The sequence below is a fragment of the Nelumbo lutea genome, chromosome 2, assembly GCF_056320005.1.
Source record: "Nelumbo lutea isolate HS-2025 chromosome 2, American lotus-T2T, whole genome shotgun sequence".
NCBI classification, from domain to species: domain Eukaryota; kingdom Viridiplantae; phylum Streptophyta; class Magnoliopsida; order Proteales; family Nelumbonaceae; genus Nelumbo; species Nelumbo lutea.
In genome coordinates, this window is record NC_142685.1 from 9,985,134 (window position 1) to 10,005,909 (window position 20,776).

Consider the following 20,776-nt stretch of genomic DNA (forward strand, 5'->3'; position numbering starts at 1 on the left):
CCTAAAGGCTTTTGGTTTTGGATTTGGCAAAACAAAATCCTAAGAGGCTAAGACTTTCGGAGGCAAGAAGGTTAGATATTAGGGTATATTTGGCATTTTATTTTTTATTTTATTTTTATTTTAAAATAAAAACCAAATTTATAAAATACCAAACTGCTAGCTGTTGATTAGGTTGAATGGGTTGACGGTTCAATCGATTGGGTCGACGATTTTTTTTACTTTTTCAACGTTTTTCACTAAATGAAGATTTAAGGTAAACTTGGAATCGTTCAAGTGACCAGTTTCCAATCTAAATGGTTTGATCATCCGGGTCAAAGATGGTTCAAAAATGTTGAAACCAACTAATGTCAACTCAATTGATAAATTCTCATACTAGTTGTAGAATAGAGTTGGGATCGCTCTTGCTCTTGCTGTCACCAATGTTGTGTTGGGGGGTCATGGTAATTTGGGATGGGTTACTCATTCCTCATTGTGATTGATACAAACCATAATCATTGCTATAAACAAATTTAAAGAGATAGTCGATTTGAGTTTGAGCTTCTTAATATCCGATTTGAGTGTCTCATGAGTTTTAATCCATTTGATTGCAAGTTGATACATGCATGCGTTGTACCTTAAAGAGTATGGGCCATTTGACAAGTATTTTTAAAAGAATATTTTTTAATAGCTCGGCAATAAAGAAACATACTGAGTTTTTCATTAAGATTTGATAGATTAAAGACCATTTGATTCAGGCGTGTCTTTTTGCACGTGTATGAATTAAAAAATATCGAAAATTTTATTTTAAAAATCGCAAAAAACGGATTTTTTACGTTTTTTCGAAAAATGAATTAAAAAAATACTAAAAAGCTTCTTTTGAAAATCGCCGACGGACTTTTCACGTCTTTTCGACGCATCGGCTATGGCGACTATATCTACTACAAATCAAACGTCTTTTCACATCGTTTCTAGGCATATCTGATTCTGTCGATCCAATGCAATCCAATCCAATTGTTGCTTTAATCGAGTAAACGACTGGCCGGGCTGCAAAAATACCAACAGCGTGGCCGTTTTCTTCCGAGTAGTGATCCTTTCGTCCGTTTATACACACACAAAAAAAAAGGAAAGATTATTGTCCATTGTGTCGAATAAGTTTCACCAAAATCTGTTGATTCACTCACTGAGAGTCTCGCTTAACTCGAGATTTCCTACTGGCCATCCCCTATTATATGAGAGATGTGTGAATGCTAATAGTTACTAGCTTTGGCATTCTACAAACTACAAAGGTTGATACACAGGTGGTACTTTCTTGGGGAAGAAGTCAGGTTTTGGGTACAGGAATCCTGCCAGTCAGATGTAAAACTCGAACACAGGTTGATACACAGACTTCTGTGCTATAGCTATATATGTTTCACCTGCCAACTATGTCTGGGGATCATGGCGACTCTACTTGAAGACCATCGTCGGAGGAAGAACCGACAGCGGAATGAGAAGAGAAGAAAGCTTCTTGTTGGGAAGAAAGTTGAGGTAATCTCGCTTTTCTCGATCTGTTCTTTTATTTAATGTTCTGCTCTCCTCTTTACGATTTTTCATTGTTTTTATTTCGCCTTTTCCGACTTCTTATTCGTGGTTTCTTTATTTTATGTCGTTTTCATCTGCTTCTTTCGATGTTGTGGGGTACCCTTCTTGTTACTCGGCGTTGTCGCTCCTTTACGTTACAGATGTTTTCCGTTTTTTTATTTTCTTTATTTTTTCTTTGTTATTGTCTATTCGTTTTTCCTCTCTCATGGTTTGGAGTTGGTGGGGTTGTTCTTGGCTTGATTCTAGCTGCATTGCTCCTGCATTCTTCTGTTTATGGGGTTGCATGCCTTCTTATCTTGCTTGATTTTGATTTTTTTTGGGGGGGGGGTGTTCTCTCGCTGAGTTCCTCTGCCTCGTTCAGAGGTTGAGGAGCTTTTACTTTACTTCTGATATCACTGTGTGTCGATTTCTCCTTTTAACTTTGCTTATCTAATAATAATGAGGGGTCGCAGGTAAGGAGTGTGGAAGAGGGGTTCGCAGGGACGTGGCACCCGGGAGAAGTCATAGGCTGTGGCGACCATATCCGCTGTGTAGAGTACGATAATCTTGAACGTGGTGATGGCTCTGCAAAACTCATTGATTCGGTCGCCGTCACTCCGGCCATTGAAGGTGTCACTCCCACAAGACGGACCCTCGATAACTACCGGGGCCGCATTAGGCCGGTCCCCCCTCCTTCTCGTGTTGACAAATGGGAAATCAACTATGGACTGCGTGTAGACGCTATTCACAACGGTGCATGGTGGGAAGGTGTGGTATTTGATCAAGATGCTGGCTCCCTGAAAAGACAGATCTTTTTTCCTGATTTGGGTGACGAAATGAAACTGGGTATTCGTGAAATGAGGATTACCCAAGACTGGGATGAGGTCACGGAAGAGTGGAAACCTCGTGGGTCCTGGCTGTTTCTTGAAGTAATTGAGAAATACAAACTGGATTGGTTTCAGTTTGTTTCGGTGAAGGAGATTTGGTTCTTTGTGAGGACCGAAGAGGAATTTGTGAAGAAAATAAAGGAGTGGACTGTTAGGTCGAACCTGTGGGACAATTTGGTGAGGGAGGCTTTGAGTGTACACTCAGTTGTAAGTGCAAACAAATTTGTTGATTATATAAACTCCAAATATGGGGAGGACTTGGCTGACACGCCGAGTAAAAAGAGGAAAATCATTGAGCCTGGGTTTTCATTTGCTGAGGTTGTTACTGGTGGATTGGTACCTAAATCAGCTGAAGAGGTTATGTTGAAGCCCGAAGGAGATTTGGCTAAGTTGCGGAGTAAACTAAAGAAAATTAGTTCTTTGAAACTTTCTGCAAGTAAGGTTGGTTTGGACAGTCAATTAGAGGACTATGGACAGCAGATTATATTGAAAAATGGAGAAAACCAAACTATTTTAGATCTACCATCCATTTCAGCCTCTTGTGCTGTTGTACCTACTGAGAGTATTAGTTCATTATTTAGTAACCATCAGATGGAAAGTGATGCTTTATTGAATCCCTTCATTATTGGCAAAAATACCTCTCATGATCAGGAGCGTGTTACTGGGAAGAATATCTTGGAGCATAGTGTTGATATTATTGGCAAAACTGTTCAAGATAGTGGCAGGGCTACTGCAATGCTCCCTACAGGTTCACACTATTATACAAATGAACCAGTTAAGGAACTTTCTGTGAATAAAGAGAGTTTCATTTCTCAAACCAAGGACAATTTATTGGGTGTAGAACTATTGAGGAATACAAGTTTGTCTGGCCAAGGTGAAGATGTAATTATGCAGCCACATGCTTTATTGGTCTTACCTTCTGATCCAGAGTTATCTGCTTGTGCCAGTGATAGAGCTAATGAAGAAGGCTTCAAACTTCCATTGAGTGGAGAATATGAAACTTCAGTAATTGCTCAAGATCATGCAAATGGCCACTGTGGAAGAAATGATCCAAAAGGCAGTCAGTACACTAGTAATCTTTCAATTCTTGATGCAAGCAGAGATTCCTTCTTCTGGTTTACTGCCAATGGTAAAGGGGAAACCAAATATACATTAAGCAGGGAAGGTGAGGCTCAAGGAGGGGGTGCTCAAGATGTTATATATGATCATGAAAGTATGAATTTAAAATGTGCTGATCCAAATGATACATCTGTCCATATGGCATCTAGAGGCAATCATATATGGCTACCTGCAGTCCCTGATATGATTCCAGGAGCTGATTACTTCCCTGATGCAATTGCAGAATATATACATAACCTGCAGAATAGGAGGAAGTGTCCTGGTGTAGTAAGAGAAGCTAGGAGGCACCTCCTATATTTAGGCTGGAAAGTTGAGTATAGGCAAGATAAAAAAGGTAAAAGAATTATCAGGTTCCTGTATACCTCTCCCAAAGGGAGGCCCTATCCTTCTCTTCTTCAGGCCTGCCAAGCTTTGACGAAATATGAAAAAGATGTTTGGACTGAGAACCCCCAAAATCACCAGCCATCTTTGGCTCATACACCTGGTGAACTGTTAAGTTCAAGTTATCAACTAGTCTCTCTGCCATGTAGAGCTGGTGACTGTCCTCTGCCTGAAGAAACTTTGATGTTAGACAAGGGGGTGGAAACTAAAGGCCCATATGTTGTATTTGTTGAACCAAAATATTACCCTCAAGCAGTAATAGATTGGTGTCTGATTGGATTGACAGGGCAAAAAGAAGAATACAAGAAGAATGGAGCCTACAAGAGTTCAGATATAAGACTAAAAGCAAGGGGACATCTTTCAGCTGTTGGGTGGAAATTCTGGCATGTCACTAGGACTGGGAGTGGAAGGCGTGAAATGCGCTATTGCTCACCAAAAGGGAAGAATTATTTTTCTCTTCGAACAGCATGTTGGGGATGTATTGAAGGAGGAGGATGTCCTGGAGGTACTATACCTGAGATGTTAAAGGAGAGGATGACTGCAATTAAGGATTCCAAGTGCTTGCTAACTATTGAAAAATGTGAATCACCAATACTATATAAAGAGGTTGATGTAAGTATGCTGCTGCCAAATAATCGATTTGAAAAGGATTCTACAGAGTCTTCTGGTTCATCACAATCCAAGGATCCGGTTGAGTACAGAAAATCAAGTGCCCGAGGAATAAGAAAACACAGCAAGAGGAGAGAGAATAATCTCTTTTATCCTGCACCTGGATTTCCTTTTAAGTCAAGATACCAATCAGATTATGGCGTCAATTCTCGGAAACTGAAGAAAGGGAAGACATCTGCTGCTCTCACTAAACAAGGAGACAACTTGGAAAACAGCTACCCAGTTTATGTGCTGCGTTCAAGCAAGAGAGCAAGGCAAGTTGTGAAATCAAGCCCTGTACACCACACTCCTCGAACAATTCTATCTTGGCTGATAGACAACAATGTGGTATTGCCAAGGGAAAAGGTACATTACATTGGCAGGAAGAACCGCCATCCAATGGCAGAAGGGCGTATTACACGTGATGGGATCAAGTGCAATTGTTGCCAAAAAGTGTTCACTATCAGTGGCTTTGAGGTTCATGCAGGCAGCACTAAAGACCGACCTTCTGCCAATATTTTTCTGGAAGATGGAAGATCTCTATTAGAGTGCCAGATGCAAATGATAGAGGATGATAAGCATAAGAGTTTCATAGCCGAATCATATGGGAGAATCAAGAGAAACTTACCTGACTATAAGAGTGACCACATATGTTCAGTCTGCCACTATGGGGGCACACTATTATTATGTGATCAATGTCCATCATCATTCCATTTAAACTGCCTCGGTTTGAAGGTTCCTTTTCTTTTGTTTCTATAATCATGTATAAGGTTGTTGTATATTTATTTTTTTGAATATTTTGATTTCCGGAGTGGATCTTAATGAAAATGCTTGCTGTTTTTGTAGGATGTTCCCAATGGAAAATGGTTTTGCCCATCCTGCCAATGCGGGATATGTGGCAACAGTGAATTCAATGGAAATATTGAACAGTTCACAGAGAAAACTATTCTTTATTGTGATCAATGTGAGCGTGAATGTGGGCTCAACTCTTACCTACCTACCTACATACGTACATGCATACTTATCTATTGTAATTAAAATGATTGAAATTTACATATACCCTATTTGCTGTAGATCATGTGGGATGTTTGAAGAGAAAAGGACACGCAAAGCTGGAAAGTTGTCCAAAAGGAAATTGGTTTTGCAGTAAAAATTGTGAAAAGGTACTTCAAACTTCATGCTTGTAGTCCTCACATATTTTCTGCATTTGATGTTTTCTTTGTAAGCATGATTTATGTCAGAGTTTCTTTTTATTGCCAGAAATACTTCACCTTTTGTGGTCCCCCTTCTAAGCAATTACTGATGATTTAGGCAACCCAAAACATTGCACAATGAAGTATTTTCACTACTCCCCATGACTATCTTTCTTGAAAGTGTGAATACAGTATTAGGAGTCATGTTGGATAATGCTTATGTAAAAAGAGCTTTGGTTTCTATTATTTATAGTAGATTTAGTCTTTGTTTGTTTGTTTAGTATAATGTCTGGGGTGTCAATTAGTTGATACTTGTATAGTTAATATTTTGTTACTATCATTTTATTAGATACGATTAGATACTGTGATCTGTTAAATTATAAATCATGAGTTCTTGGGACACATCTAGTTTAGTGCAATAATATAGCTCATTCAACATGTAGCTTCTGATATTATTGTCTCTTTTCTGCAGATATTTATGGGACTTAGAAAACTTATTGGAAAATCAATTCCAGTTGGTGTGGATAACTTATCTTGGACTCTTTTGAAATCCATTGAAGATTATAGTTCTCTTGAGGCCATGACAGAGCATAATAGCAAACTCAATGTTGCAATTAGTGTAATGCATGAGTGCTTTGAGCCTATAAAAGAACCTCGAACCAAGAGGGATCTTGTTGAAGATGTTATTTTCAGTAAATGGTAATGCTATCTTAGTTTTGACCTTTATTTTGATAGGCATCTTAGTTTTTGACTTAATGCTGATATTGTAATTATAACATAATTATTGTCCTTGGGCGTGGAGCAGCTTCTGATTGAAGGAGACTCTAAGACAGTGGTGGACTGGTTAAATAATCCGGAGGATGTCACTTGGGGCTACAAAAATGAGTTAAAGAAATTCAAATGGCTGACAAGAAATATGTCTATAACAGTACAATGGGTTGGGAGGTCAGCTAATGCTTTTGCTGATGTCTTGGCAAAACAAGGGATTAATAGGGAAACATTGTCTGTTGTAACTATTGTTTTAATTTCAACATTCATGTTTTCTCTGTTGTAGTTTGTGTATTTGCTGTTTGGAGAGGCTGCTCCTCGCGCCTCTAAGGGGATCTTCTTGTATCTATTCATTATTTTAATGGAATTGATGTTATTTATCAAAAAAAAAAAAAACATAATTGTTGTCCTTTCTTATCCTGGGAAAATCTACATCTTTTGTCTCTTATTTGTAGTAGTATAAAGTATAGATGATTCTGCAAATTACACTTGATACCCAAACTTCCCTTTTTTTTCTTCAATTGTTTGAGCTATGAGTGGTAATTCTTGCCCGGTGCAGAGAACCGTTACATGCATATACATGTACATGTACACATACACATACAATTACAGATCCAATTACAGATCCATATACACATGTATATATACACATACACATACAATTACAGATCCAATTACAGATCCATATACACATGTATATATACACATACACAATACACATACATTCAACCCAATTTGTTTTTTTTTTAAATTAATTTGATTTGATTTCCTTGTTGGTTCTAGATAGAATGAGAGAAAAGAGAAGAGAAGAAGAGAGAGGAGTTTTAGAATGACAATGTGATGTAGGATGCAGGGTTGTAATTGGGTAGGATTTTGATTGGACCCAGCCACATCTGAGTTGGATCTGATTATTAAAAGCGTAAATCTGAATCCAATCTGAAACCAAATAGGATGTAATGGATCTTGGATTGGATTTGGATCCTATTGGATTTTAGGGTTTAATCTGAGCCTATTTAACCCACCTTTGAAATAAAGGAAAAATTAAATAATTAGAAATAAATTAACCACTTTTGACTTATAGGCTGTGTTTGGTAAGAGTGCAAATGCAGAGCTGAAGCAAGTTTGTACTCTGGTTCAGTTTTGTGGGTGTTCGGTAAGAATATGTTTTTGTACTAAAAGTGAATTTGTTTTTTCATCCATGTTTGCATTAAAAGGGGTGCAAAGTTTTCTTCAAAAAAACTGATAGGCTTTTTCTCTCTTCTTTATACTAATATAAAGTTGTAAACATGTCTTGTAATTCATGTTTGCAGCCATCACAACCAAACCCGATACAATCTATCAGTGCAAAACTGAACTGATTTGGCACACCTTCTTTTTGGCCAAATTTGCATTTGTTAGTATAGGGGTATTTATGTCTTTATACTTATGTTGAGGTTGCTGATCTGTAATATTATATTAGAACTACTGTCCCTCACTTAAATAAGGGCACGTGTGTCTTTTCCATTATATTAGTAATATAAAACATGTCTAGCCGAATGGGAAAAACTATCTTTCCCTAATTCGAATTAGACTTTTCTTCTCTCCATTTCTCCTCCTTTCTCTCTTTCTTTCTTCTTTCTTCTTTCTTCTCCTCTCTTCTTGGTTGTTATCAGACTAACAGAACTCAAAGGCAAGCCGAATTATAATATGGTATCAAAGCACAACTAAGCAACTCAGATCTGCCCAGATTTCTATTTTTTGCGCACTCAATTTAGGGTTTTCTCTTGATTTCTCTGCCATTGATTGGAGATAAGGGAAAGGGCTGAAAAGGAGTGGTCGCCCTCTTCCCTTGGAGGTTTCTATGCCTCTAGTTGTGCTGTTCATGGTCGGTTGCTGTGGTCTCTAAGAAGCCCTCCCCTAATCGATGAAGAGAAGAGGGCTGATTCATGTGGTGCAGTGAGTGTCTTGTGTGGACTGATTTTCTTCTTGTGTGGTTTGTTTTTCGGGTGATGAGGTAAGAGATTTCTATGCATATTTTTTGTTACGAATCAAATATGAAGTATATTTCAGATCGTATGATGGGATTTCAGATCGTAGTGTGCTAGGGTTTATGCTGCTTTTTGTGTGATTCGAAGGGGGAGTGGTGAGATTTCAGGTAGTTGTAGGATAGGGTTTGTGGTGTAAAGAGTGCAACCTTCAGCAATAACAAGTGCTGAAACCAGTGTGATTAGTGTGATCAAGTAGTGTGCAGTGTGCCGAATTCAGTAATAACAGAATTCAGAAATGGGAGATAACAGTGATAGCAAATCTAATGTGATGATACCTACTGACTACCTGAATGTTCAAATGACCTCCATTAAACTGAATTGAGAGAATTATGTACCTTGGGCTAAATCTGTAGAAGTTTTTTTGAAGGCAAAGAAGAAGTTGAAACACATAAGGGAGGAGAAACTCTCCACTGATTCTCATGAGTATGAAGACTGGGAACAAGATGATGCACAAATTATCACGTGGTTATGGAATAGTATGGAACCCAAGATCAGTGTAAATTTCATGTTTCTTGACACTGCCAAAGATGTGTGGGACCATGCTAAGAAGTTGTGTTCTGGTCAAGACAATACAACTAGAGTATATCAGCTGTATCAGGAATACTTTAATCTACAACAGGGCAATCAGAGTCTTGAGGAGTACTATGCTAGTATGAGAAACATTCGTAATGAGTTGAATGTTTATCACCCCCTCACTTCTGATGTCAAAATTCAGCAACAACAGAGAGAACAACTTGACGTGACTCGATTTTTGGTGGGGCTGAAATCTGAGTATGAACCAGTGCGGACTCAGATACTAGGAGGGTCAGCTCTCCTTTCCTTGGAAGAGGTGTTTGCTCGACTTCGGAGGACTTCCATTGAATCTACTGAGAACTCTAATGTCTCAAATAGATCAACCTTTGCAGTGTCAAGGGGCTGTGGTGTTAGGGGTGGAGCTCGAGGATTTCAGTCTGGCTGTGGTGGTAGTAGTGGTCTGGTATATGACCGGAGTGGTGGTGGTGGTCCTAAATATAACCGTGGTGGTGGTCGTACTGGAGGTAGAGATTTAGGGGGAGCCTGTAGCGGAGGACGTGGCTTGGGTCAAAGGAGATGCACTCATTGTGGTATGGATGGACATACCATTAATTATTGCTATGACTTGCATGGTCCACCCTCAACTTGGGCCAATCATGCCCTGACTAGTGACACCAGTTTTAGACAGGAGAACCGTTCAACTGATCAGATGCCTCCTACATCCTCAGATGTTCCCGGGAAGGAGATGGTGAGTGTTCCCCGTGATGAGTATGAGAGGTTTGTCCAATCCACATCTCAACAGAACACTACTACTTTCGCACCCTCAGGTATGGCTTGTTTGGCATCCACACCCAATCCCTGGATTATTGACTCAGGAGCCTCCGATCACATGACTAGAACTCCAGGTGTGTTTTCTTCCCTCTCTCATTGCTCAACATCACAATCTGTTACCCTTGCTAATGGTTCCACATCCTCGATTTGTGGTGTTGGCAATGTTCACTTGACCTCCTTATCTTTATCCTCAGTTTTGTATGTCCCTAAATTTCTGTTTAACCTTATATCTGTTAGTAAGTTGACCAAGTCACTCAATTGCTATATTACTTTTTACCCTTCTATGTGTGTTTTTCAGGATCTCAAGACGAGGATGAAGATTGGTGGAGGGCATGAAGCCGGTGGATTGTATTATCTTGACGGTGGTGGAGAGCATCAACATCTCTCCAGTCATCTCTCTTTCCTCTCCAGTGGCACTGTCGATTTGGTCATCCTTCGCTGAAAGTTTTGAAATCTTTGGTTCCTTCGTTGAGTCAACTTTCTGTTTTAGATTGTGAGTCGTGTCAATTGGGGAAACATCATTGTGTTCCCTTTAGTTATAGGGTTGATAACCGTGTGTCGAGTCCTTTTTCTTTGGTTCATTCAGATGTTTGGGGTCCTTATAAAGTGATGTCATACAATGGATATAGATATTGTCATTTTTGTTGATGATTTTTCAAGGATGACGTGGCTCTATTTAATGAAAGAAAGAAGTGAATTGTTTACCATCTTCCAAAAATTCTATGCTGAGATTTGCAATCAATTTGGTGTTCACATTAAAATTTTTCGTTTTGATAATGGCCGTGAATATTTATCTTCATCATTTCAAGAACACTTGGACCAACATGGCATTATACATCAGACTTCATGTACTTACACCCCACAACAAAATGGGGTGGCTGAGAGAAAGAGTCGTCATCTTTTGGAAACAACACGATCCTTCATGCATCACATGAATGTTCCCAAACCTTTTTGGAGTGATGCGGTGCTTACTTCTTGCTTCTTGATTAATTGGATGCCCACGTCTATCCTTGATGGTCATTCCCCATTCACTACTTTGTTTCCCACCTTGTCTCCGTTTCCTCTTTCTCCTCGGGTTTTTGGGTATTTGCTTCGTCCATAATCTGGGCCCTGGGAAGGACAAGTTAGATGCATGATCCATTAAGTGCATCTTCCTTGGCTATTCCCGGACCCAGAAAGGGTATAAGTGTTACCATCATAGTTCTCGGCGTTCCTTTGTGTGTGCTGATAATACCTTCTTTGAGTCTACTTCGTTTTTCTTGGGGTCCGGTGATGCTTCTTCCTCTTCATCACCTCCCCCTCTTCCACTTCCAGTTGCCGATTTTGTTCCCCTTGTTCCAGTCGTAACTAAGTCCTTGCCTCCAGTGCCACCACCTGTTGAACGCCCACCTATTCGTCAAGTGTATACACATCGCCCACATGTACCGGTTGCTACTCCTCCGGCTCCATCACCGTTGACAGATCCAGCAGTTGTCTCCCCACCAGCCCCAAACCTAGTATCTGATCTTGATCTTCCCATTGCCTTGCGGAAAGGTAAATGCACTTGTACCCTTCATCTTATTTCTAATTATGTTTCACTCATTCATCTTTCCGCTTCCCATCGCCAGTTTATCTCTTTGTTATCCTTAGTTGTTATCCCTAAGGATGTCTAGGAAGCCCTTGCCTCTCCAGGGTGGTGCCGTGCAATGGAAGAACTCTCAGCTCTAATTCATAATCATACTTGGGACCTCACCGCTCTTCCTCTTGGGAAGCAGGTTGTCGGTTGTAAGTGGGTTTATACTATTAAGTATTTACCTTATGGTACTGTTGAGCGCCTGAAAGCTCGATTGGTTGCAAAAGAGTACTCCCGAACCTATGGTATTGACTACATAGAGACGTTCTCCCCATTTGCTAAGATAGGTTCGGTTCATGTTGTGATTTCTCTTGTTGCTATGTATGATTGACCCCTCTATCAACTTGATATCAAGAATGCTTTTTTGCATGGTGATTTGCTCGAGGAGGTCTACATGGAGCAACCATCGGGGTTTGTTGCTCAGGGGGAGGATGGTAAGGTATGCAGACTAAAGAAGGCTATATATAGGCTTAAACAGTCTCATCGAGCATGGTTTGGTAGGTTTAGTGAGGTGGTAAAGAAGTTTGGTATGAAACAGTGCCAAGTTGGTCATTCCGTCTTCAGTCATCATTCTCAGGCAAGAAAAATCCTATTGGTAGTGTATGTAGATGATATTGTTATTACCGGGAATGATAAAATGGGCATTGACAGGTTGAAGACTTTTCTACAAGAACATTTTCAAACAAAGGACCTTGGTAAATTGAAATATTTCTTGGGGATAGAAGTAGCAAGATCTAAGCATGGTATTAATTTGTGTTAGAGGAAATATGTGCTTGATTTACTGGAGAAAACAGGTTTGTTAGGTGCTAAACCAATTGAAACACCTATGGAAACAAATACTAGGCTGAGCAGTGATATGGGTGAAATGTTTGAAGACCCTGGCGGATACCGACTTGTAGGTAAATTGAACTACCTAACCATTACTTGGCCAGATATTTCATTTGCGGTCAATGTGGTAAGTCAGTTCATGCAGAAACCTCTGGTTCCTCATTGGGATGTAGTTCTATGAATTGTGAGGTATTTAAAAGGGGCCCCTGGTCGTGGTTTGATATACAAAAGTGGTGGAAAACTTGAAATAGAAGGGTATACTGATGTTGATTGGGCTAGTTCTATGTCTGATAGAAGGTCTACCACAGGCTATTGCACTTTTCTTGGAGGTAATCTGGTGACATGGAAAAGTAAGAAGCAGACAGTCGTGGCGAGAAGCAGTGGAGTATGTGCTAAGGCACATACTATTTGTGAATTAGTGTAGCTAAGGAACCTTCTACAGGAGATATGATACAATATTAACACTCCAATGAAGCTCTATTGTGACAATCAGACTGCAGTTCATATTTCTTCTAATCCGGTGTTTCATAAAAGAACCAAGCACATAGAGGTTGACTGTCACTTTGTGAGAGAGAAGGTGTTGAATGGAGTGATAGACACTGCATATGTTAACACAGGGAACCAATGGGCAAACTTATTTACAAAAGGGTTGAGTCGGGGAAGAGTGGACTACATATGTAACAAGCTGGGATTATATGATATATACTCACCATCTTGAGGGGGAGTGTTAGTGTAGGGGTATTTCTATCTTTATACTTATGTTGAGGTTGCTGATCTGTAATATTATATTAGAACTAGTGTCCCTCACTTAAATAAGGGCACATGTGTTTTTTCCGTTATATTAGTAATATAAAACATGTCTGGCCGAATGGCAGAAGCTATCTTTCCCTAATTCGAACCAGACTTTTCTTCTCTCATTTTCTCCTCCTTTCTCTCTCTCTCTCTCTCTTTCTTTCTTCTTTCTTCTTCTCTCTTCTTGGCATTTATTAGACTAACAGAACTCAAAGGCAGGTCGAATTATAATAGCATTCACATCGGTACATATGCCTTTTGCATTCTTACCAAACACATCCATAGTTACATAATAAAGTTATATAAATATAAAATGTTGATTTATTAATCATAAGCTTCATCCATACACACACATATTATTCATTTATATGTATGCATAGTTTATATATGCATATAATGTACATATTATGTAAAATTTAATTGGAGTATTTATTGGACTGAATAGGGTTAGATCCACATCTTATCCGATTATTAAACGGGTGCAGTTTTTTAAAACCCAAAGAGTCAATCGATTATCTGAATTTGGATTGGGTTTTGGTCTTTAGGATTCCATTGACAGCTCTTGTAGGACAGGAAGGAGAAAGTCCTATTGTGTTGAATATGGTGGGAAAAATAGGGAGAATTAAGGATTAAATTATATAGGAAGAGATTCAGATCTGAATAAAAATAAGAAAGAGAATTAATAATGCATCTTTAGAAGAAAAGAGAGAAAGAACACACTATTACCTGCAGGCAACTTCAGCAAACTTTTCATTCCATTAATTCCACTCTAAAATTTCAATTACAATGACTCTATTTATAGACTAAACATTGGGGATGGATCTCCCTTTACAAGATCCAATTCCATCTAGGAAATTGACCGAAAACGAAATCTAACTACTTTAAACTGGTAACAGTTCATTATTGTTTTATTTTATTTTATACTTTCATTGCTTTTGTGCCAAATGCTTTCTTATCTACTTGAATCCTTTTGCCATTAGTTCTTCCCACCTCCCTGGGAAATTTGGGCATTGTTCCTTTTGTTTCAGAATGCTGATTAAGCTTGTTACAGGTCAGAGCTGAACCGGCTGAACTTTCGGGGGTTCTACACGGTGCTTTTCGAGAGGGAGGAAGAAGTGATCTCTGTGGCTACTGTTAGGTCTGTATGATTGTTTTCACATTGTGTAGTGTTTTTTCTTACTTTACAAATCTGAAAATTTCTTCTCTTTCTGCCTAGGGTCTTTGGAGGAAGGGTTGCAGAAGTACCCCTTGTTGGTACCAGAGTCCAATATCGCTGGCTTGGGATGTGCCGTCTTCTGATGAATGAACTTGAGAAGGTTGTTTCATGAGAGCTAACTGCATAACATTTAACTATACTCACATTATGGTGCCTAGTATCGTAAGGAGAAAGAAAAAAAGTTTAATATTCATTATTTTGGAATATCCTAGTTCATTGGTTGACTTCACTTACTGATGTTAAAATCAAGTAATCAATGGCAGTTAAGGTACATGGATCAAATAATTATCTAGGTTGCAATTTTCAAAGTATCGATACACCAAAATGTATAGGCAGGGGTGCATCGGTACTTTGTAGGCCACACATTTTTTTAGTTTTTTATTTCAAAATTTCATTTTTATACATGCTTTTATATAATTTAATCAATAAAAAAAATTGATTTCCTCAAAACGCCTGTAAACAGGTTTATTAAGAAGCCAACAATTCGATACGTTATGTGGCGTATTGTACCAAGACTTTGAATCATGCTAGATTGGATAAAGATCCAAGTATAACTCAACTTAATTCAGCATTAATCCCAGCCTTTTGAAAAAGATCCAGGCACAGTTTGAAAATGATCTGATCTTATTAGGATCTGAAATGGATCTTCATGGCAACTGGATATGACAGATATATGATTCTATTCCATCCTTGAAAGCAGGAAAGCTGTAGGACTTTCTGACTGCTGGTTGGTTCAAACTGTGTAGCTGGTAACATGTTTTGAACCAAAGGGTGATAATCTATTCCATAACATTGCCAGCCCAGAGGCAGATATTATTACTGTTCTTATATTCATTTATGGTTATGGTCCCTCACCCTTTATTTTCTAAATTTACATTAAGATGGTAGTAGATTTTGTATGCTTGCTCATATATGTCATGTGCTTCATTTTTTTATCAATATAATGTGCTCCAGTTTTAGAAGAAATGCTCAAAGCTGGGGTAGGAGGGAATATGCCTTTGTCCCCGTTGTACCCTTTTCACATTATACTATATACAACAAAGGTAGGACGGATTCAATATCTACCAACTAATATATCTTCTTGGACAAAATCAGAGATTGGCTATCCCAACCATAAGAATGTAAGGTTCTTTTGTCGTTTCATGAGAAAATAGATGCTGGATGTTTTGGTTTATACCTATTTGTGGGGCAAACTAACCAATGGGTTAAGATAATCCAAATGGGTAGATATACTACAAAAATGATATCTAATATCTCCCATTCTCACATGGGCAGATAAGAAGATAAGCTTGTAAGTGTTCATTCAATGTTCATAATGTTCTTCCTTTTATTTCTTCAGATACTTACAGAGTTAGGGGTGGAGAGGCTGTTTTTACCTGCTATTCCTCAAGTGCTTATACATGGACCACTTCATTTGGGTTCTCCAGAGTGACAAATTTTGAGAGATTAAAGTTTCTTGAGTATACATTCCTTGGTTTCCAGGATACTGTCATGTGCCAGAAATTGCTGATGGAAGCATCCTCAACAAAATCAATGGGAGGTACGTTGGGGATCTTTTATCTCTCTTCTGGAAAGGCCAAAGGAGTCCCTTTTAAAATGGATTGTAAAAACAATGGGTTAGTTGCATATATTAAAAAAAGAATGCCAAACATCCTTCTAATGAGACTGGCAGGTACCAACTCTCCCTTGCCTTACGTTGAAGTACCCTATTACAAAGTGCCCCGGTATAACTCTTCCCTATTTTGTACTTACTCTGTCTGACCAAAGGCATTTTCTGAGCTATAAGTCCACTGAAAATTTGCTTCCCATTCTGTTGCTAAAGCTCTTGATTCTTTTAAGTAGTTCCAATACTGCCATGATCTTTTTCCCCTCCAAAAAAAGCCATGATCTTTGTTTGTTGTATTTCAGCCAGCTGACCACCACCTTTGAATCTTCTTCAGCAACCAATTTCCTTGCATTTAGTGTTCTTGCCAATCTTAGGCCTTGTAATTCTGCACTAGTGGAGTTCCCATTTCCTATGGGTCCTGAGTACATTGCCAATATGTGTCCATTGTGAAGAGAAATCTTAATTTTGATGGCTTTCTTTCTATCTGTTTTTCAGGAAGCCAAAACAGACTTGGTGCCAAGTTCAGCCAGAGTGAAGAGAAACCTGATTTTGATTGCTTCAGTGTTATCTCTGAAGTTATTCAAGCAGCTCAAAATCAATTTGAGTGAAGTCATAGATCCAAAAAGCAGTGGAGTACATTTCCTTTCTCATTTCCTCTAGTCGTTCTTTACCAGAATGCATTTATAAGCATGATTTACCAGTTTTGCATGCAGATACTGGAGTTGGAATTCAACATGTGTACAAGTCTTGACTTCTCAAGATGGGAAAACATGGAGTCTTGGATAACCGCATATTGGAAAAATGTATATTATTGAAGTACGTATCTTCAATTCTGACATTATATTACCTGCAAAAAATGTTTCCTTTATTACTAAGTTATGTTTGATGCAAAAAATGGCATTAATCTTGTAAACTAGCCGTTCATTTATGCCAAATAAGTTAAGAGATAACAGAATGCTACATATATGTGTCCTCAACAATCTGTGGATTGTTGGACTCTGGCATGTATCCAAATGGACACGTTGACCATCTAGGAGAGTCCATGCAACACTGTGATTTACACTATTTCTGAAATGTATCAATATTCTCCCAAATTTCCCACTTTAGATTACATATTGAATATTATTATCCATGTAAGAGCTGCAGGTTATATGAACAGTCGAATATTATTAAAGGTTGTCACTAACCTTCATCGCCATAACAGTTGGATACTATTATCCAGCATATAGATATATTACTCTAGTAGCAATGAAGGAAAGACTCCATATACAATTTTCTTATTGGAGTTTGTGTCCCAATCCACTTCTGAAGAGTATAAAACACTTATAACTTTCACCTAAGAAAGCTTGGTATTTTCATGCCAATAATTGCAGAGAGAGACAAACCCAGAGTTCCAAAATGCTGGAAATTTAAACTCATTTTAGTTGATGCTCCACCTGGATTGGTGTAATGTGAATGATGCAAATCAGAAAGAGGGAGGGAAAAAGATCTTGAGGTTCAAATTGCAAATAAAACAATAAAACAAGAAGACCATTTATTCTAAAGATTTATGGTAGGAGAGGGAGAGTATGGGAGGGGGTTTTGAAGTTCAAATAGCAAAAAAAAAAAAAAAAGAATAAGACAAGATCATTTATCCTAAAGAATATGTTAGGATGATAGGGCTTATATGTCTGGCTTGTCTTGCATTTTATGTGCATTGCTATGTACTTTTGTAAATTATCCTTTTACTTCATTTTTGGGGTTTGTAAGTCCTTCTGGAATCATTTTTTGAGCTCCACACCCATGAAGGGTGGTCCTTGAGTTGCTTTTATATTATTAATCCTGTTTCATTTGCATAGGTGGGGGAAATGCCACAGATCAGCATGATGATAGAAAGGAAGATTCAACTGGTTTGCAATGCAACATCATTCACAAGCTAGTCGGAGCTGATCCTCTTGCAACATCAATTCAACTGATTTCCAATGCAACCATTGTAAGGTAAAATGGATATCAGTGGGAAGAGTTCTCCTTGTGAATTTTACAGGAAGATGATAATTGAGGATTTGATAGATGCATTTGCTTCCCACAATGGATGGACTATTTGAGCTACGGTGTTGCAGCAGTTACGGGATGTTGAAAATCATTGCCATTGCTTGAAAACCTAGTCCATTTTGTATGGGCAAGATGTTTATTTTCCTCCATTGTGGGGTATTTGATTATTTATTAATGCTTGGTTGAAAGTCCAAGTTGTACAGTTCGTGGAATTTTGTAGATACGTAGTAAACCCAATTCAAACTATGTCTTTACTTCTATGGATACGCTGCAAACGAGACTGTACAATAAGCTACGAAACCCAATCAAAAGTAAACACGTCAGCAAACCATCCTGCATCTTGCTTACTCCTGATTGGGTTTTGTAGCCCGTGTTTATTTTTTATTTTTGAAAAACGTGTTTAATTTGGGGTTGTATGAAGATATTTTGATCCTCTAGATAATATAAGAATTTTTATTACTAGAACCCATAATGAAAATGAGCAATTATAAATATAACAAATTTTAAAATAGGGATTCTTGTAAGTTTTAGTGATTTTGTATATTTTCTCTTATATTATTCTATTTTGTATCGACTCCCTTATGTTTTAATAATTATATTTGAGAGATTCAAGGGCAACTTTGCCACATCATATATCTCCATCTTATGTCTCCAAGATGGAGAGTGGCTCGTGACTAGTTGATAATCTTTGCTTTGCCCAATCTTATAATTATTTATTATTTATTATATTTTATTTTTTAAAACTCCAAGACGGGGGAATCTGAAAATTTGTCCTTTTTTTTTTCTCCTTTACTTTTCTGGTTACAATTGGATTCGGCCACACAATGGGATGGTTTTGGACGGAGTAGAAGAGGGAAAATATACCAGAATCTAATTTCTCATGCAGTGATGTGGGGTGTGGTTTGAAAGAAAATTTGAACCATGATGGTTGACCCTGAATTCAGTCTGACCATTTGATCTATTTAATGAAAATTTGTGAAGAAATAGGAAATTCGAAGAAAAGAAAAATGCTCATAATTAATTCATTTTGAGATATATTTTTATGTAAATACAAACCTAAAACAGTAGTATGTTGTATAGAAGACCCGATATGTGCCGGTAGGGGTGTATCGGGTGAATCGATACTTTTTTTTTTTTTTTTTTATTTTCTGAAACCGGTTCGGGTGGCTGGTTTAGGGCTTTACCCTCTGAACCGGTCAGACCCCCGATACACCCACTATAGGGGCGTATCGAAGGGGGCTCAACGATACGACCGATACGTGTCGATACTTTGAACCTTGAGATTAGATATTTTGTTAAATTGTGTACAAGCCAAATATATTGTGATGCATGAGATATATGCGTAATTTCTCTACCCCTGAACAGTGGAAGGATCAAAAGAGGATAAAAGGATATCATGCTTTCTGTTTATGTCATAGGCTCATAGCCAATAAATGGCAAGAATGTTAGAGAAGCTGTTAGTTGATCTGGTGAGGTTCTTGGATGGGATTTTATTCTCTCAACAATCTCAGGGTCTGTTCGGATTCTGAGAATAGGGGTCTGGAATTGAAATCAGAATGGACCATTCTGATCCCAACTGTTTGGTTGGGCAGAATTAGAACCTCATTCTCATTTTTACTAGAATGGTATTTCTCCATTTGAGAGAATGGCCATTCCCTCTCCCTCTCCTGGGAATGAGAATCCATGCCAGTCAATTCTGATTGTGAACCAAACAGACCTTCAAGTAACTGTTCAGCTTGAAAGTTCTAGTTCTTATACAAGGTATCTGAATAGGTTTTTATTCTCTAACACGTCTATTCATGTAAAAGTTTATCATGTTTGAAGTGTGGATAAATTAGATCCATCCATACTTGTCCTGAAATTTAATTAATTATAATGAGTGATAAAAATCAAACACTATACCAATTGCCGTTAGATGAGATCCCTTAATAGGTCTTTATTCTCTAATAAAGACAGTACTTATTCAAGGATTCCTTCCCCAAAACCTAACTTAATCTAACCTAACCTACTAACCTTATGATAATCCAATTCAATTTGGAAGTGTCCCCTCCCGGCTTGTAAGATATAGACAAAGACCTAAACTAGTTTCATGTTTTAACATTTTGGCATTCCTATTTTAAGGACTTGTCTTCTTCTTGCAATTAAAGATGTCCTATGAACATTGATTTTTTAACAGCAAAAATGAGACAAGTCCTTAAAATAAGAAATGCCAAATGCAGCCTAATTCCCTTTCCAATCCATCCTTCTCAATACCCAAATAGCTGGGATGCCTTTATTTATTTATTTTTTGTTATAATTTACTTAAGGTTTGAGAAATTTGTCATGAAAGGTCGAGGATCATCATTAAAACTAAGTTCTACAATTGGTAAATCAGTGTTACAGATCAAGGAAAATAGAACAACTAGTCTTGATCTTTTGTTAAATTATCTTCTTTTTTTCTCTCTCAAAGGACCTCCCACTAAATTGTATGTCTTAAATCTTCAGGCCCTACTGCATGTGCTTGCTTGCAATTGATCTCCATCTATCACATCTGGATTTTCTTATACATTTGTCTTGTGCTTGTGACATGGGCTCAGAAATTTGGATTATAGCTAGAGTCTACTGGGGCAAAGTGTGCCCACCACAACTCCTTTTCCACACTAAAAACACCACCAATAACAAGGAAGTTAGAGAGGTTCAACGACAGACAGGTCATGGTCCATCACACTTCACAAATTGCTTTGGCTTACCTCTCTCTCACTCGAATTGAAAAGCTACTATCTTTGATTGTATTCATCCGGAATTT

The 20,776-nt window shown here is 38.1% G+C and overlaps 1 protein-coding gene across 3 annotated transcripts; it reads left to right on the forward strand.

Moving 5' to 3' along the window:
• The first annotated feature begins 1,158 nt into the window (after positions 1–1,158).
• Positions 1,159–18,251, forward strand: LOC148868482 (uncharacterized). Of its 3 annotated transcripts, none has more exons than XM_088972309.1 (11): positions 1,159–1,506; positions 2,013–5,309; positions 5,421–5,550; positions 5,649–5,737; positions 6,240–6,466; positions 14,190–14,276; positions 14,355–14,454; positions 15,694–15,894; positions 16,456–16,593; positions 16,674–16,776; positions 17,799–18,251. In XM_088972309.1, exons 1-8 carry the CDS (start codon positions 1,417–1,419, stop codon positions 15,784–15,786), a joined length of 4,113 nt encoding a protein of 1,370 aa, XP_088828435.1. In that variant the 5' UTR covers positions 1,159–1,416; the 3' UTR covers positions 15,787–15,894; positions 16,456–16,593; positions 16,674–16,776; positions 17,799–18,251. The 3 variants fall into 3 exon arrangements, with proteins under 3 accessions (XP_088828435.1, XP_088828436.1, XP_088828437.1); XM_088972310.1 differs by having other exon boundaries at positions 5,421–5,538; XM_088972311.1 differs by lacking the exons at positions 14,190–14,276; positions 14,355–14,454; positions 15,694–15,894; ... (1 more) ...; positions 16,674–16,776; positions 17,799–18,251 and adding an exon at positions 6,573–6,711.
• Positions 18,252–20,776: the final 2,525 nt, after the last annotated feature.

Excerpts from the sequence above, each read along its gene's own strand:
- LOC148868482 (XM_088972309.1), top strand. The coding sequence starts at position 1,417 with ATGGCGACTCTACTTGAAGACCATCGTCGGAGGAAGAACCGACAGCGG. Across the intron at positions 5,310-5,420 it reads TAAACTGCCTCGGTTTGAAG|GATGTTCCCAATGGAAAATG; the intron begins GTTCCTTTTCTT and ends CTGTTTTTGTAG. Across the intron at positions 14,455-15,693 it reads TGATGAATGAACTTGAGAAG|ATACTTACAGAGTTAGGGGT; the intron begins GTTGTTTCATGA and ends TTATTTCTTCAG.